The following is a 16,580-nucleotide window of genomic DNA, read 5'->3' on the forward strand; positions in this document are numbered from 1 at the left end:
AGTTCATGGCATTTAACATTTAAATGGCAATGATATAAGGAAAATGATACCTTGAAGAGCTCAGAGTGATTGTCCATCAGAAACTGAGTCAGCAGTTCTGCCTGTGGTTTTGACAGTGTTCTATTTTGCAAGATGAACTTTGTGCAAGTCTTGATGATCACCAATCTGTTCTCAAACTAGAAAAAAAGGTACCCAGATTTGGCACTGGATTGACATGCAATGTGCTAGTAAAGACTAAGTATAACAAGATGCTATCAGTGGGAAGAACATCTTGATATTTGTTTTAAAACAGATCACATTGAAAGGCAGTAAACAGAATACTTCTAACTTTGGACAAAAACATTAGTTTTACTATAGAAAAGTGCTATTTTCTACATTAAACTTAACAGATACTTACTTGTTTTTGTAACCTGTAGCCCTCAGATTCCGATGCAATGGCTAGGAATGTCAAGAGCCTGTGTAGTTCTTCTCTGATATTTGGTGCTAATAATTTTAAATAAAGTTGTAATGCCTCTAGGGCTTGATCTGTTTTTCCTTTCTCTGCAATGGAGTAAAGGAGTGTGTTCAATGCAACTGTTCATTTTCAGAGTCACAAGCACATATTTAAATCCCAATAATAATCCCACTTTTGAGTGGCTTTCCTTCCAAAGAAAAGAGGTATCAGTGACTTCTAAAACCTTACAACAAGACTCTATACAGCATTTAATCAACAAAAGCCTTTGTCCCATAGCTAGTCAGGGAACAGTTGTGCTTGAACAATGTATACAGGACATTACTATGGTCTGTCTACAATGTGCAAACACTGAAGTGATGTTTGCACTGTTGATGTTTACACATCTTTATATTATTTCTAGGATTCATCTCTAAGTAATTAATGAGCTGAACAATTCCAACTCTCTCATTGCTTTGACAGTTCTTTTTTAGTTTGTTGTTTTCTTTTTGTTTTATTGGGGGCTTTAGTTGGTTGGTTTGGTTTCTTTTTGCTGTTGTTGAGGTTTTTCTTTTTTTGTTTGTTAGGGGGTCTTTTGTTACTGTTGGTGAGGTGTCGTGTCTCTGTGTTCCCCCCTCCTCCTTTAAGCCATTAGGCTATGAGAGTCTAAAAGAAACGTCAGTGAAAATAGTCTCCAAACACTTTAAATGATAACTAGAATTATCTTCACTTTAAAAGTGAGAAGCTATGAGAAAGTTTAACTTTCTTAAAGCAAGAGTAAGACAAAGACAGATACATGAATAGAACCTTGATACAATTTTCTGGCCTCTGTCCTATTTCTAAGACAGAGTTTGTATTTTACAAGAAATAATCCAGGACTTTCAGGAGTGTGCCACAAGCCATTTGAAACCACCTTTGTTTAAAAAGAACACCAAAAGTGTAAGCAAGTGAGGAGCAGCTGAGGGAGCTGGGGTTGAGAGGACAGCTGATCCAAACTGGCCAAAGGGATATTGCATACCATGGAACATCATGCCAAGTATATAAAGAGGGGGGAATTGGCCAAGAAACACTACTGCTCAAGGATGGGCTGGGCATCAGTCAGTAAGTGGTGAGCAATTGTACTGTGCATCACTTGTTTCTCTTGGGTTTTATTCCACTCTATCTCCTTTTCATTACAATTATTATTACTGCTATTACTATAATTAGTATTATTATATTTCATTTTGTTCCAATTATTAAAGTGTTCTTTTCTCAACCCACAAGTTTTACTCTTTACCTTCACCAGGAGAGGGGTAGCAGCAGGCAGTGAGTGAGTGGCTCTGTGGTACTTAATTGGCAGCTGGGGTTAAGCCACAACAACCCTACAGAACTGAAGAAGTAACAAAGCCTATGTAGGGTAGGATTTATCTTAGACTTGTATTTAACTTAAACTGTTCTGGTTTACTTGTAAGCCTATAACGGGAGATCACAGCCTGAATCACAATCTCAACAGTCTCTTTAATAACTTGAAATAACTTCTATTACTAAAAAGCGTCCTAAATCCAGAATTTACAAAACCTTTTTCTGGTTAAGATGCAAACATAAAACTAAAATCATTGCTACAAAAAAGTAATAATAAGGGAAATTCTGACTTGGGGTAAGAAATTTTTGCAATGAGTAGTTACTAATTGAAACAGTTACCCACAGAGGTCGGTGTATCTCTATCCTTGCAGATTTTCAAAATTCAGCTGGACCAGGCCCTAAGCAGCTTGATCTAACTTTGAACTTTGTCCTTGTCTTGAGCAGAGGTTCTTAATAGTGATCTTGAACATTTCCTTCCAACCTATAAAGTGCATCTGCAATAGCATTGCAAATGGTGTCACGATTCAGTCAATTGACGCTTAGCAAGTTACATCCTCTAGATAGCTGTATTTTATGTTCCAGGTTGCTCTTACCTATAAGTTCTATAATTCCTGAATGAACAGGGAGATCCTGAGCAGCAAGAAGAGACTCCTTCTTTTGACTGTAATACTTTGTTATAATGTCAAAAAGAATCTTCTTGTATGTATTCAGATTGCTGGGTTCCTCAGTGCTCTGAGGTAACTGCTGACTAACCATCACAATGAATTGGTCAGGAAAATACTCCAAGCATTCAATTGCAGCATAGAGCCATCTGTCAAGCCTGTAGAAGGAAAAGTCAGTTTTAGTGCTTACTTTAAAATGCTCTGCCTATTCTTATTTATTCCTTTAAATAAAACTAGATAGAAATAACCATGCAGGTACAGTCATGTATTTGAGCCACAACACTGAACTTGTTTATTACGCAGTTGAGGTCACTTATTTCATTACAGCAGTTCAAGGACCTGCTCAAAATAAGCAACTTGCATTGTTTTCCTATGCTACAGGCAATATACCTGAGGTACACTCAAATCAAAACAAGCTGTATTTATGTTAGACTGTCACTGACCCCAGGAATTCAGCTAGTATTTAAAACCAAATACCACCCCACCATGTGTATAAACTTACTCAGGCAAGTTTAAGCTACATGTAACCTCTCTGTCCAGGAAAGTATTTGGGATAACCAGGTCTTCTTCTTTGCCAAAACAGTCTGGTTTTGTCTTCACTGAAGACACCAAGATATCTTCTAGAAGAGGAATATCAATTAACTGCAGCAATCGTAACAGAGTTTGCTGTTTCCAAACATCTTCTATTACTGAAACCATAAACAAACAAAAAATCCTCAGAAATAAGATCTTATGTAAGCCACTAACCTTTGTTTTTACTCTCTCAAGAATGTTTTAAGTCTTCAAAGCAAGCATACCAACAGCACAGTCTGAAGTTTCTCTATTGGGGAAGAAGGGATCATAACAGGAATGCTAAAAAAATCTCTCTCCCATCATATTAGAATTCATAATAATCTATTCTAATTAGTAGAAGTGAATAGAAAAGGAATCATATAATAAAAAAAAAGATGTTAATCTGAAACCCTACTTTCTTCTGAAATAGTATTTGCATAAACAGCACCACTCTGCAAAAACATAATCCTGTTGTGTTTCCTTCAATTTACTTACCACAAGCATTTACCCATTTAGCACTCATTTAGATATTCTGTCATTAGCGATACGTTAAATTTAGGACTTTGAGGGGGATTGTTTAACAGAAACGGGATACTCACTTCAAGATGCAGTGAAGAACAATCAAGTTTTAAAATGAAAAAATTCAATCCTCACCTCTTTTTGAAAGCAGATGAATTGGTTCATTAGCTACGATCTTTGGAGGTAAAGATACATGAACATAGATTGATCGGAGAAGCTCCTCTACTCTCTTTTTATCAGCTGCTTCTAATGCTGAGGGGTTTGAAAGTGCGTCGCACGTTGCTCTGCTCAGGAGGAAGAAAAATGTTGTGTAACAGACATGATTAGGACACGTGTCTTTCTGTTACTTCCTAATTTGCTCTTAAATCAGAACTTGAGGACTCTATTCTATCTGGGGTCTGTCCTGCTGCTAGAATTCCAATCATCCACATCTGCTTTGTAGAAAGGGCAAAGATATTGATTCCAAATACTGTCTATTAGTTCTATTTCTTTAACCAGCATTCAGTACCTACCTCATATATGCTAATTCTCACATTTCAGCACAATGGATTGCAAAACCAAATTATACGTAGTCTTCCGCTACTATGCCAGACTCTATTCTAAATAACAAAGGGCAGATCAAAGCACTTTAACCAGCTTTTACCAAGAAATTCCCAGTAGCTTCCGCAATTTAAGCATGATGTTTCTCAAAACTGGCATGTAGCTTTGAAAAGTCTACAACACACGAGTTAGACAGACATAGCTTCATCTACAGGTAACCCACCTTAACTTATTAAAAAAAAAAAAAAAAAAAAAAAAAGAAAAATTAGAATAGTTTGGAGTAACTCACTTGGAATATCTTTTTGTTTTCTGTTTGCAGATTTGCTCAGGAGACAAGTTTTCATTGTTCTCATTCTTTCCTTGAAGAGGAGGATCAAGATTGCCATTTACAAATCTATAGAGACTAGTGTCTGAGTCTTCAAACTCTGTTTCTTTCCCGTTCTTGAATAAGTAAAGCTTTGCTCCAACTGGCTCAAACACCTTGTGATCCATCAATGCTTGGCATACACGGACTCCCTTCAGACGAGAAATATCATTATAGCTCAGGTACATGCTTTGCATAAGATGGCTCAGTACCACATCGACAGCATTTGAGCCAGTGAAACAGTTTTTATATGTTTTCAGATGTTGTCTACGTCTTTTGATTTCCAGATGACTGTGAAGGGCACGTATAATACCATTCCACAGCTGAGTTGCTTGAAAAGGACCACTGCAATCTGCAAAAGATTTATATGAAAGTTTTACAGATTTATAAACCTTCACTTTAACATTTAGAATACATATTTTTATGCTGTGAATTTAGTTATGTATATTTTTTAAGAAATATTCAGAAATCAGCTGAATTTTACAAAGACAGAGAAAGACAATGCTTCATGGATCAGTCTGTCTTGTACGCTAACTCACACCCATTAGAACCAAGAGAACAAAGTGACACTAAAAACAAAATTGGAAGCTTTTTTTCATTGTTATGACCACACATACTGTATGTATGGGCTGTGTACATATACATTAAATCACTAGAGAATCACAGAATGGCTGAGACTTTCAGGGGCCTCTGGGGTTCATCGGGTTGAACCTCTCTGCTCAAGCAGGGACACCCAGAGCTGGTTGCTCCGGACCATGTCCAGACAGTTTTGAATATTTCCAGAAGTGGAGAAAGCCACGTAAGACATCACAATCTCTCTGGGCACCACTGAAAGGAGTCTGGCTCTATCCTCTTTGCACTCTCCCTTCACATAATTGCAGAGAATCCCCTGAACAGGTGACAGACAGCTCCCGGCTGAGCATCGCAGCGCTCCCAGCTTCACCTGGACGAGGCGCTCCCCAGCCCCCAGTTAAATCTCACGCATCACTACGAGCTCAGCAGACGACAAACCAGCGCTTGCAGTGCATTAATCCCTACTGCCTCCCAGTCGGAACACCCGGCCACAGCTCCACGCCCAACCGCACGAGCGGCGCTCCCCGCAGCCCCGCCTCTGGGGCGTTCGGCCGGAGGAAGCTCCTCTGTCCCATGTTCAGCTGCCGGCTCCCCGCTGTCCTCGTCCCGCCCGCTGACCGGCCATGGGTCCCTCCCGCGGCACCAGCAGCCGGGGCCGCCCGTACGGACTCCGGGCAGACGCCAGCCCCTCGGAGCCCGCTCCGCTCCCGGCGAGGCGTGGAGCCGCCGCCAGCCCCCCAGACACTGCAGGGGGGAAAAGCTGAGGAGAGGCGGGGACAAGGCTATTCCCCCACCTCGCTGCCGCCCGCTCCCCCGCCGCGGCTCCAACTCGCTCCGACTCCGTATCCTCCTGAAGCGCGGAGTCAAATACCCCGCCATGGCCGCGGCCGGGCCGCTGGCGGAAGCCGGCGGAGCGCATCACTTCCCGCCCGCCGCCCCCGGCCGCGCCCAGCGCCGCCCCTGCGGGTCGGAAGTGAGCCGCGCTCCGGCCGCCCCTGCCCTGCCGCTCCGGCCGCCGCCGTCGCTATGGAGTAGCTGCAGCGGGAAGGGGCCGGAGCGACAGACGGAACCGGCGTGACAGGCGGCCCGCCGGGCCCCCAGGGCGACGGGCAGCCGGGCGCTGTGCCGGCAGCTTTCCCGCGGGCTCAGGTGAGAGGCCGCGGCCCGGGGCAGGAGCGGCTGCCCGTGGCCTGGTGGCGCTGCGCGGGGCGGGCAGGGCCGACCGGCTCCTGGGGCGGGGGGCGACAGGTTCGGGTCCCGAGTGCCGGGCACCGAAGGGTTCAGGGGAAGGGCCAATCTGGAGGCGCGATCGGAGCGCGGGCTGGGCCTGGCGGGGAGCGCTGAGCTGCCCCAGCCGGCGGGTCGCGGGTCACCTGCCGCCTGTGGACGCGGCCGCCGCCCGCCTGCCCCGCGGGCAGACGCCGGCCCCGCGGGGACGAGCGGAGTCCCCGCACCGCTAGCGGAGCGCTGCGAGCCCAGGCTCGCTGTAAATACTGTAAATACTTTGCCCGGAGGACTGGCCCGTATGAGGCTGTCCTGGGGTTTGTGTAGCGTGTAGGCTGAGTTTTTTCGCCTGTCGGCAGGTGGCAGATCGCCGTTCGTGGATCTCGTTCCGTGAGTTTTCGTTAGGGATTCAGCTGCAGTTCAGTACCGAAATGGGGAATAAAAGTCACGAAGGTGATTTGCAGTGAGGGCAGTTGCTCCCTGTACAATGCTTCGTTACCTTTGATCTTCCCGTTGTTTTTGTAGCACATACAAAAAATTGGTTGTGCCTGAAAAACGTTAGAGTTTTCTCCTTTTGTTTGGTGTGACTCCGTTTTTTCAGCACTCATTTTTTGTGTGAATTCATCCTGATTTGGGGCAGATGGATAGGATGGGGTTGGGTGGCAAGAAGTACCCATGCACCTGCTGTTGCCTTGGTTAACAAAGAGGAATCCCAGCTTATTATAGTCAAAACAGTGGTAGAGCGTACATTGCAGTGCTGTATGGTATGCACGCATATCCATATATCAGATGAAACTGTGAATTAGTTCAAGGATAAATTAATGGGTTTACATCTTGCAGTTGTTTTACATGAGCGAGAATTAAAGAATGGTAGGGAATCTTTGCTTTGGATTTCAACAACCTTTATCTCTATGTTTTGGATATTTTGCCTCATTTCTTAGTGTTGGTTGTTGCTTACTACCTTGCTAAGTACTTGTTCTCATCATGCTGATGTATCATTGCTGATGTACGTCAGCATAAGACTCATTATTGATTGTGAGGGACATTAATGAAAAGGACACAGTGATCATACAGATTTTTATAGGATTAGTCCCAGGTTTCCTAGACTTAGTATCAGTAGCATTAATATTACCCACAAAATTCAAAGAGGAAGAAGTCAGAGTTCTTAATAATTTGTTGCAGGTCCTGTGTCGCTTGTCCAAACACTGTTACTCTTCAGATTTTGTACTTGTCTCGTTTGTTACCTTTTAATTTTAAATGAAAATTTCATTGTGGGTGACTGACTTTATTGCCACTTGGTTATTAATTTGTCTAGAAATAGCAGACTAGTCTTAAAAGAATCGAACAAACAAGTTTTCCTGCAGTAGAGAACTAAAGTTGCATATTTCTGATCTGATTAAATTGTCGTGATTTGTCGTATTATAGATACTACACAAAATAGATACTGGGGGGGCATGGATTTTCTAAGTGTATTGTTCCTGTTGGCAAAATATAGAGGTTTTACTGAAGTTGCTAATAGCAATCGTTTTTATGAAGCAAAATGTACTTACAGTCAAATGTTGACATGAGGGTTTCTACAAATTTACAGTTTTATGGATGTAAGCTTTAAACCACACTATTTTGGGAAGTAAGTTTCATGGTACTCTTTGCTCAGTAGCTACATTAAACAATAGTTTGCATACTGTCAAGTTGGAGAGGAACAGGTTGGACAGGGCCTACCAGGCTTGAATTTCAGATTCTAAGGCTTCAGACACTGGAATGCTGTTAACATTCTCACCTAGTGGCTTTGCCAGGCTACTCACTGCAGTTAGTCTGTCACCCACAGCAGAGGGCACTTGTGATTTAATGAATACTACACCATTTTTCCACCACCTGTGTTGAGAAGCTCCCTTTCAGAATTACACAAAGAAATTGGAACATGCATGCACAGTCATTTTCATCATACTGTCTCCACAGTCAATTTTGCAAAGCCTTTTATAGTTTTGAGAATCTTAGCACAAGAAGGTGTTTCATTGGTACTCAAGAAGGTTTGATGGCTGGAGTGAATGAAAAAATGGAAAAAGCACAAGATCTAAACCCAAATAAATTAGATTTGTGATTATCTTAACCTCTTTAGTATGGATATTATAGTCCTTTAGCACAGAGTTTTCTCATAGAGTAGCTGCAGAATAAAATCTCTGAGAGCTGGAAATGCCTATGGCTCGTTTTTAGAATACTCCATGATCCTTTTTTTAACTATTTATTAGACTGATGAAAAGTTCCTTTATACAGGGACATTAGCCCGTGTCTAATAGCTGTTTGGTCCAGGGTTGCACAGTTAGGAGTTGCATGTGCTTTTCCATAGCACAATTCCTAAAGTAAAATTAATTTCTTGTAATAATAAAATGTCACATACTATAATGAAACTACTTAATAGGGAAATTCTGTGTTTCCGTAATTTGTTTCCAGGTATGTTCTCAACCGGCCATCAGATACCGAAGAAGTATGTAGTAATTCTGGAGATTATTTTGTTGATTTCAGACACAGTTTCTTGTATCTAAAAGTCACAGTCCTTGCAATTAAGGAAAACTCCACCCTTAATGTGTTTGCAGTCATGTATGTTTCTGCTCCTGAATTGGCCTCTTGAAGTCATAACTACTATTTCTGATTTAAATTTGAGTATTTGCAAGATTGAGGTCTCTGCAGCTGGATTCCTGTCTTTTTTTATAATATGTTTTCTTAAAACTCCTAGGCTGATTTCTTTAAAGTTGGGTCACTTCAGCTGACGTGGACATTGAAGAAGTATCTATGGAGCCACAGCATTAGTGTATTTCTACATTTCCCTACAGAGGAACACAGAGGGTGGAATATCACTGCAGCAACAGTTAAGACAGAGCAGCAGAGCTGTGCTGCTTCCAGCACTGTGCTGAAGTTTGCTTAGGGCTCGGCTTAAGCTGTTGCACACAATTGCACTGGAGTGCATTACTCCATAACACATGTAACTTTTTAACAAGTTTTGCGTAGTATGTTTATCACCTTTTTTTTGTAAAAAAAAAGCCTATCTTTGCGATTTAAAACTAATCGGATTATTTGTCCAGATTTCTAATGGAATCAAATCAATAGTACCAGGGAGCCAAGGTGTGCATGTCCAAATAATGTTAGTGTGGTTGATTTCAACCAAGTTTGACTGAGGTATACAGGTGTCAAAAGTTAGTTGCTACAGGTTTTTTGAGACTAAGGAGCTGTGAAGAGGAAACAAACACCATCTATGTCTTGAATGGGGAAAAAGCTGTGGTGTAAATGCATATATTGATAGACACCAGATAACCTATGTAGACCCAAATATTGCCTTTTAAATGTAGGTAGTACCATGGGAAGAGTTTTAGTTCATACAAGCAAGTACGTTGTATCTGATCAAAAGGATATTTGGGCTGGTCAGTCTGTGTTCACAGGATTATTTGTTAGTGCCTTTTGCTTCTTTTGTTATTGTTACCATGATTTGGTAAACATCATGTTTATCACAACAGAATCTTGTGGCTTCCATTTGAATAGGAATAACATTCTCTATTTTTCAAAGAAGCAGTTTTACACAAACTGTGTGCCAGTGAGTTGAGTATATGACAGATAAGGCCATAATTGAAAAAAGTATTTCTGCAGATTTCAGTGTATTTGCTGATGTGCTATTTTAGGTTTATTTTACCTTTAGGTTTAAGAAATAGTACTCTTTGCACCTTATTTGAAAGAGAGACTGAAGAAATATCCTTGAATGTTGATTTTGAATATACTGCATGATACTGACTCCTGGAAATAATTTCTTCCTGCATTCTCACTTCATCTTTGCTCACACTGATAAGGAAGATGTCTCATTTTTTCGTGGTTTGTTTGCTGCCTTTGTTCCTTCTTGTGTACACATTATCAGAGAGAAAATAGTATAAATGTGACATAGGCTTCAGACCTTCTATCTGTCAGAAGAAGCTAGTCAGTTTTGGGGTTTTTTATGACAATTTAGGAAACTCTGGAAGTTTACACTGCAGGGGGAGATGTACTAAATTGGGAGCTGTCAGTGTGTTTTAACTCTTAAATTTGAAAGGTGATGTAAAAAAAACTTCTTGTACAATTTTGATAAAGTATAAAAAGATGGTTTCTTGTTTCCTTCACCTGCATTAAGAGTTAAATTCATTAATAGTTAGATCATACAAATAGTAATGCCAGAAATCTAATGGGTAAAATACTTAATTTTGAGACTGTATTTTGAAAAGCATAGTGTAGGAAAAAACATATTTTTTTTTTTTTTACTTGTCATCTCTGTACAATACACATCTATTATTTTGCTGGTCTGGGATCTTAATAATCCTTCCCTTCAGAACATGTGTAGTTCCATGAGCACTGGAAATAAAGGAGTCTGGTTTCCTTCAGATTTGTTTCTCTTTTTTGATTGGTACCGATACACAAGGTATGGACCTTTCCTATCAGGGGGACAGTTTATAGATTCTCTGCTTTATTCAGTTACTTATTTTCAAGAAATGGTTGAATTTCTTTGTTAGATCTAACGAAGAACAATCAAGAGATTCAGAAGTTTCTGAGGAGTAGAAGCAATGACATATCATCCCATACATAGGCTTGCAGGCACAGATATGCGTATGCAGTGTGAATCCGTATAACTGCAAAGCCCTGGAATTTACATTTCACTGTCCTTTTTGTGGCTTGCTCCTGTATCCTGTGGGATCCTTAGAAGTTGTAGTGTTCAATATGTACCTTTTGTTAACAGAAATTGAGAGGACCGTGAAACCTCTAGTTTTTTTGTCTCTGTAGGATAATACACATTGGTGCACAGTTGAAACCATGGAGTCCATGCTGAATAAATTGAAGAGCACCGTTACAAAGGTAACGGCTGATGTCACCAGTGCAGTCATGGGAAACCCTGTTACCAGGGAGTTTGATGTGGGCCGTCATATTGCCAGTGGAGGTAATGGTCTGGCATGGAAGATATTTAATGGAACTAAAAAATCAACGAAACAGGTGAGTTATCAAGTAATGACATACATTTATAAGCATTAGATAACAGGTTGATAGATAGCAGTTGGTAAGTAGCAGTTAAAAACAAAATCCAACTCGACAGACTAATGTTAAGAGTAGCAAAATGGAACGAAACCCTCGACACTGTTTAAATACACTGTTCTCAACCATAGAGGTGATATTTGCTTTAAGCCTTCACTGGTGGAGAAAGAAGTGGTTCTGCATTCATAGCATACAATTTGAGACCAAGATCAAGAATTCATCTGAGTTAAAAGTGATCTGACAAGAAGGAAGAGGTTTTTTTTTAAAATGGATGAGTTCCCCAGTTGGTTGTACCGTGCAACATTTTTTTGGCAGCAATACTGGTTTTTTAAGTTTAAAATAATTGTGAAATATGTCATTATTTGTTGTCAGCGAAAGACACTGTGTTTTTTGCTCAGTCGCCATACAGAAATTGAAACTTTGGAAATGTTAAGTCATGAGATACTGTAACAGGAAGGCATGGGATAGAGGAGGAGGTGGTGGAGGAAGTTAGTTGTGCCTTCTCTGTGCTGATTTCAGATCAGTATTGTTTCCTTTCAGTTTCCTTAAACTGTTAGGGTTTAGAGCACTAATACACAAACTTCTGACTCACTCAAGTCACATGTAAATGCGTACGGGATTGTGACTTTGGAAGAAGGTTTGCCACAAACAGAGTTTAAGATTGTTACTATATGAAATTATTTTGTTGTAGTGGAGAAATGTGAAAAATCTTTTTTCAAACTCGGAGAGGAAATAGAATTTTCAACATGTAAATAGAAGCGTTAATAAATTGTGGCCTTCAGTTAAACTTGATGCTAAAACGATGTGAAGTCACTTAGACAATGAATCAGCTTGCTGTGGATGTACCAAAAAGAAAAGGACACAAAGGAATAACTTTCAAAAAATGTATATGCAATCCCTTAGATGATAGGAGAATAAACTGTGGCAAATAGAGGAAAGTTACGATATGAAGCATGAATAGTCTATGAGGAATGTGTGATCTGATTGTGACAGTGTCTGAATAATGTTTAACCAGATACTTTTGCCATATCTTGAAGCATCTGTTTAGCTGTTGCAGAGCTCTATGCATCTAGTATTTATGGAGTTTACTCAACATACCAATTGTTTAGGGCTTTTTGTTTGGTCTTACTCACCTATACAAAGAAGGGGTAAAAATGAAAGTATGGTAGTTTTGATAGGTTTTATACAATCTGTGTGTCCAGTAGGCGTTTGACCTGTAGCAGGTGTAGCTTTAAGTTCTGGATAGTTGTAGCAAGTTTCTTCCCTTGTGTATGTACAGAATATATGTAATTGGGTACCTGTCGATCATGTTTTTCAAGCTTTGAATGGGTGTTCTGACCGATTATTTTACAGAGCTTTAGTTCAGTGATCCTACATGTGATCCTGCAGTATCTCTGTAAACCCTGACTAACATCTGTACATTTGTGTGCCATCATTAGTCATTAAAAATACCACAGCAGTTGTACGGCAGGAATTTTAGGTGGCTGCTGATTTGACATGAAGTTACCATTCATTATTAATATTACCAGTTGGGTAACATCATGACAGCATTCTGTTTGCTGTTGCCTAACAAAGCTGTGCAGCAATACAAACAGTTTATGGTGTGTTGTAGTGCAGTATGTCTCTTCTTTAACATTTTTTTTTTTATTTCTTTCACGTGTCCCTTTTGTATGTTTGCTGTGCAGTATGGAAGTGGCTGGCTGTCATTTTCCAAGTGGTAGCAGTCACTTTTGTGAAGTGGTGCACATATTTGCTGTATGGCAAGTGTATATGTCTAATTTGAAGCTAGAAGCATTTAGCTTTTTTTGCAGGAAATGTGTATTGTGTTCAGAGAAGCAGGATACAAGGGCTTAATTGCCCATGTTGTCACTCTACAACACAAGTCACTTTATTACACAAGTAACAGTTTAAGTCATTGTAGTCAGATAAAACAGCTAAATTTGAAGGTTTTAGCAGTACAACAGATCTCATCAGAAATCTTTGTTTTCAGGATGAATTTGGTTCCTATTTTAAGTCAGCAGACAGTTACAAATATTCCATCTCTGGTCACAGTCAATATCTATGATTGAATTCTTTTTTTTCTGAGTTCTGCCTGGTTCCTGCCTAGCTGTTTCTCCAGGATTTCTGGATGTTTTGGAGTTTTTTTAATATGTACCTTGTCTTTTCTTACTTACTTTTTTTGGATGACTGAACCTAACAGAATGTGAGGAAATTACTTACCTGTGTGCATATGTTACCTGGTGCTATTTTGTAGCTGGTTTGCTGTAGCTTGTTTGAAAGATTTATGACTCTGGTTATATATAGGTGTATAATTTTACAATATGTATTTCAGCTCATCTTGGATTAATTAACTTAGTCTTTATGCACTTAATATTTTTTCTGGCATTGTCCTTTCTTCCGCTTAAAAAGTGCGATCATGAATAGGTGGGGTAAAGTCTTGTTGGCAGCTCAGTTGTAAAACTAGCAGAATTCAGTAGATAATGATTTGCATTTCAAGACTACTGTAGTTGTGTTTAACTTTTATTGTGGTAGGACTAATGTATTATGGTAGGTAGGTAAGTCAACTTTCTGTTGTTTTGCCTGTGCATATAGTAACTTTGAACTTAAAGCTTCCTGTTATTCAAAACTTAAAGGCTGATAAATTTTAAAACTGAATTAGTTGTATTGCATATCTTATGACTGAAAGAAACTAGGGGGAAAGTAGGCTTATAAAAAAACATTGTCAAGCTTATAGAAAATAAAGCCCTCAAAAGAGAGAGAAAAATCTTTTCCTGGCAGAAGACCAGAGTAATACTGGAATGCTTTCCAGTATTTTAGTTGAGAGACTGTTTTGCTTATCTCAGTGGGAGGCTTTGGTAAAATATCATGTGTTTGCATGTTGAGTTACGTTTAGTTTTTCATTTAAAAAATGTGTGAGTGTATATGAGTAAAATAGAGGACAAAAATGAAAGGGAAAGCAAACAGAAAGTTTCTAAAATCAAGCACTTGGACTGCTACCTTTAAATTTCCTTTGTTTTTATGTTTACAATTTATTTTTTAACATGATCATGTTTGAATTTTTTCCATGAGAGCATTACATCAATTCAGTTCACAGGATAGATGGTGAACTGTATTTATTAAATATTTTGTGGAGTTTTTTTCTCTGCTTCTTTGTTCTGTGCTTAGTTGCTGTCATTATTACTCCATGCTATTTAAAATCTCAGGATTTGAGTTTCTGTAGTATTTATCACTATAGTGCTTGAATATTTTACAGGTTTTATTAGGATGCTTCCTCAATATCCAATGGGATCAATAGGAAGAGATATTGTTCCAATATCATTGCATTTCTGCAGCTTTTGGAGTCTTTATTTCAGAAGTACTTTCTAGGTTTGTTTGTATCTCTTTGACACACAAACTCATTGTCTTTTTGAATGCTTGCCTTCCTCAGGGGGTCAGGAGAGAAAGGAGCGCATGCCTTGGTTGCCTGGTTGCCTTTTTCTGGTTGGAAAAAATTGTTTCTCTCTCTCTCCCCCTTTCTTTCTCTTTTTGTAGTAGTTGCATTGGCTAAGATAGGAGCAGCATTCTCTTAACTTGAAAAGTGTTTATGTGGGTAAATAAGGACACGTATTTTAAACTGCCAACCTGTGTTTCAAACTGGTGCGTGTTTCATTAAGATTTCAGGATTGCAAATAGTCTGGCAGGATATGGCAGGTTGACCCTAGCCAGCAGCCGAGCACCCACACAGCTACTCACTCACTTCCCTATCCCCAGCAGGCTGGGGAGAGAAAATAAGAAGAAAAGCAGGAAACTTTGTGGCGCTCTTGGAAGGCAGCAAAGGGAACAGCTGTGTGAGGTGCGATCAAATCAACAATCTGCTCAGCCTAGGGGCAGAGCTGAGATCAAGCAGAAAGACTAAGAAGTATTAAGGACTCTGAGGAAGAGATTGTCTAGTGGAGCCACACCCTGCCATACCTTAGACAAATGGACCTGCCCTCCACAAGAAGGAGTGAATCCCCTACTCTCTTACCATGAGGCAGAAGGAGGGGACCCTAAAGACTAAGGGGAGTAGAAACAAGTTTCTGCTTAACGTGGCAGGTGGATTCCCTCCCAGCCTACCTAGCTTCCCAGGTGCCCTTATACAATAGGTATGAGGCCTTGGAATCTGAGGACCAGGGAAATAAGAATGTAGAGGAAGCTTCTTCTGGTATGGAGGAGTTGCCTAGGGCAAGGCAGCCTACTCCCCCCATCACAACCTTCTCAATTAAGAAAAAAAGAAGTAAAGTAGTCACTGGTGACTCCCTTTTGAGAGGAATTGAGGGCCCAATATGCCAACCAGACCCAACTCGTAGGTGGGTACCAGCAAAGTCCCAACAAGAAGGCTATGAATAGTCAAGAGGAACCAAAGGGCCTTGAGTCAATTGGTCAGGGGATCTGGAGAACAAATTGTGTTCTCTTCTGTCCTCCCAGTTGCAGGGAGTGATGAGTTCAAACAAACCATGCAGGATTGCACCAAGCACCAATAGAACTTAGAGCCATCATAAAATATTCAAACCATAGCTGATGTCTTATGCTGTCCAATTTAAATACTCAGTTTCTGATTCTTCTCACTTGTCATCAAAAAGTGCTTTCAGAAATGCTATCTTGGTTTGAAATTTTGTTATTGGTCATGTGCTGCTCAAGGTATGTCTTCCATCCCTATCATTGGTTCCTTTCTGCCTTGTGTCAGTGTTAGTATTTCATCCATCACTCTTAGAGCTGGAACAGGGAGCCACTATGGATAGAAGCAGGAGAAGTGTACTTCAGTTAGTTATAGGTGTTCACCTGCTAATGGCTTAATAAAACCAGCTAAAAAGCAATTTTTTGCATACTGGGCTGAATTTATTATTTTGTATAGACTATTTCTAGAAGTTTTTCATTTTTTTAATTAATAATGTATCTTCCCCTGTGAGGTTTTAATTAGAGTAATGGCTATAGAACGTGTAGTAGAAGAGCATAGAGTTCCTCTTGGGACTGAAAACTGTATTTTCTTTGTTGTTGTTGTTGTTTCTAACCTTTACTTTTATTCATAATACTCTTGTAGCAGCATATAAACGTCTCTGTTCCATGATAAAGATTTTAATTCCTTTTCTGGTCGATTGATATACTTCTTTTTATTGACTTCCAAGATGGTGAGGTAATGTACTTTTTCATTTCACGTCGACCTCCGTAATTTCAAGGTTTCATATAAATATAAACTTAATTTTCTCTCACTCCATTTGCAGAGGTTGGAGAGGTTTTCTCTGGTTTAACATTTCTGTGACTTCTTTTCACACATCTTTAAACATTAAAAAATTTGTAATGTTCTGACATGTGAATAGTG

General features: G+C 39.9%; 2 protein-coding genes across 4 annotated transcripts in view; one reads left to right on the forward strand and one right to left on the reverse strand.

Moving 5' to 3' along the window:
- Positions 1-5,917, reverse strand: part of DEPDC4 (DEP domain containing 4) — an 11,689-nt gene extending 5,772 nt beyond the window's left edge. The window contains exons 1-7 of the mRNA XM_027885834.1: positions 5,771-5,917; positions 4,334-4,760; positions 3,640-3,788; positions 2,936-3,122; positions 2,365-2,591; positions 398-540; positions 51-176 (exon numbers count right to left, since the gene is read on the reverse strand). Coding sequence (XP_027741635.1) covers positions 51-176; positions 398-540; positions 2,365-2,591; positions 2,936-3,122; positions 3,640-3,788; positions 4,334-4,760; positions 5,771-5,900 — 1,389 coding nt within the window. The 5' untranslated portion in view covers positions 5,901-5,917. The remainder of the gene's footprint in view (positions 1-50; positions 177-397; positions 541-2,364; positions 2,592-2,935; positions 3,123-3,639; positions 3,789-4,333; positions 4,761-5,770) is intronic.
- Positions 5,918-6,038: 121 nt separating this feature from the next.
- Positions 6,039-16,580, forward strand: part of SCYL2 (SCY1 like pseudokinase 2) — a 33,753-nt gene continuing 23,211 nt past the window's right edge. For 2 of the 3 annotated variants that reach the window (XM_027885830.1, XM_027885832.1), the window contains exons 1-2: positions 6,039-6,130; positions 10,997-11,203. In XM_027885830.1, the coding sequence (XP_027741631.1) occupies positions 11,027-11,203 (177 nt within the window). In that variant the 5' untranslated portion in view covers positions 6,039-6,130; positions 10,997-11,026. Of the gene's footprint in view, positions 6,131-6,625; positions 6,741-10,994; positions 11,204-16,580 lie in introns of those variants that run through there. The other variant, XM_027885831.1, reaches the window with a different exon arrangement.

The sequence above is a fragment of the Empidonax traillii genome, unplaced genomic scaffold (genome assembly GCF_003031625.1).
Source record: "Empidonax traillii isolate 1590-97213 ecotype Southwest subspecies unplaced genomic scaffold, ASM303162v1 scaffold172:size1107868, whole genome shotgun sequence".
Lineage (NCBI taxonomy): Eukaryota > Metazoa > Chordata > Aves > Passeriformes > Tyrannidae > Empidonax > Empidonax traillii.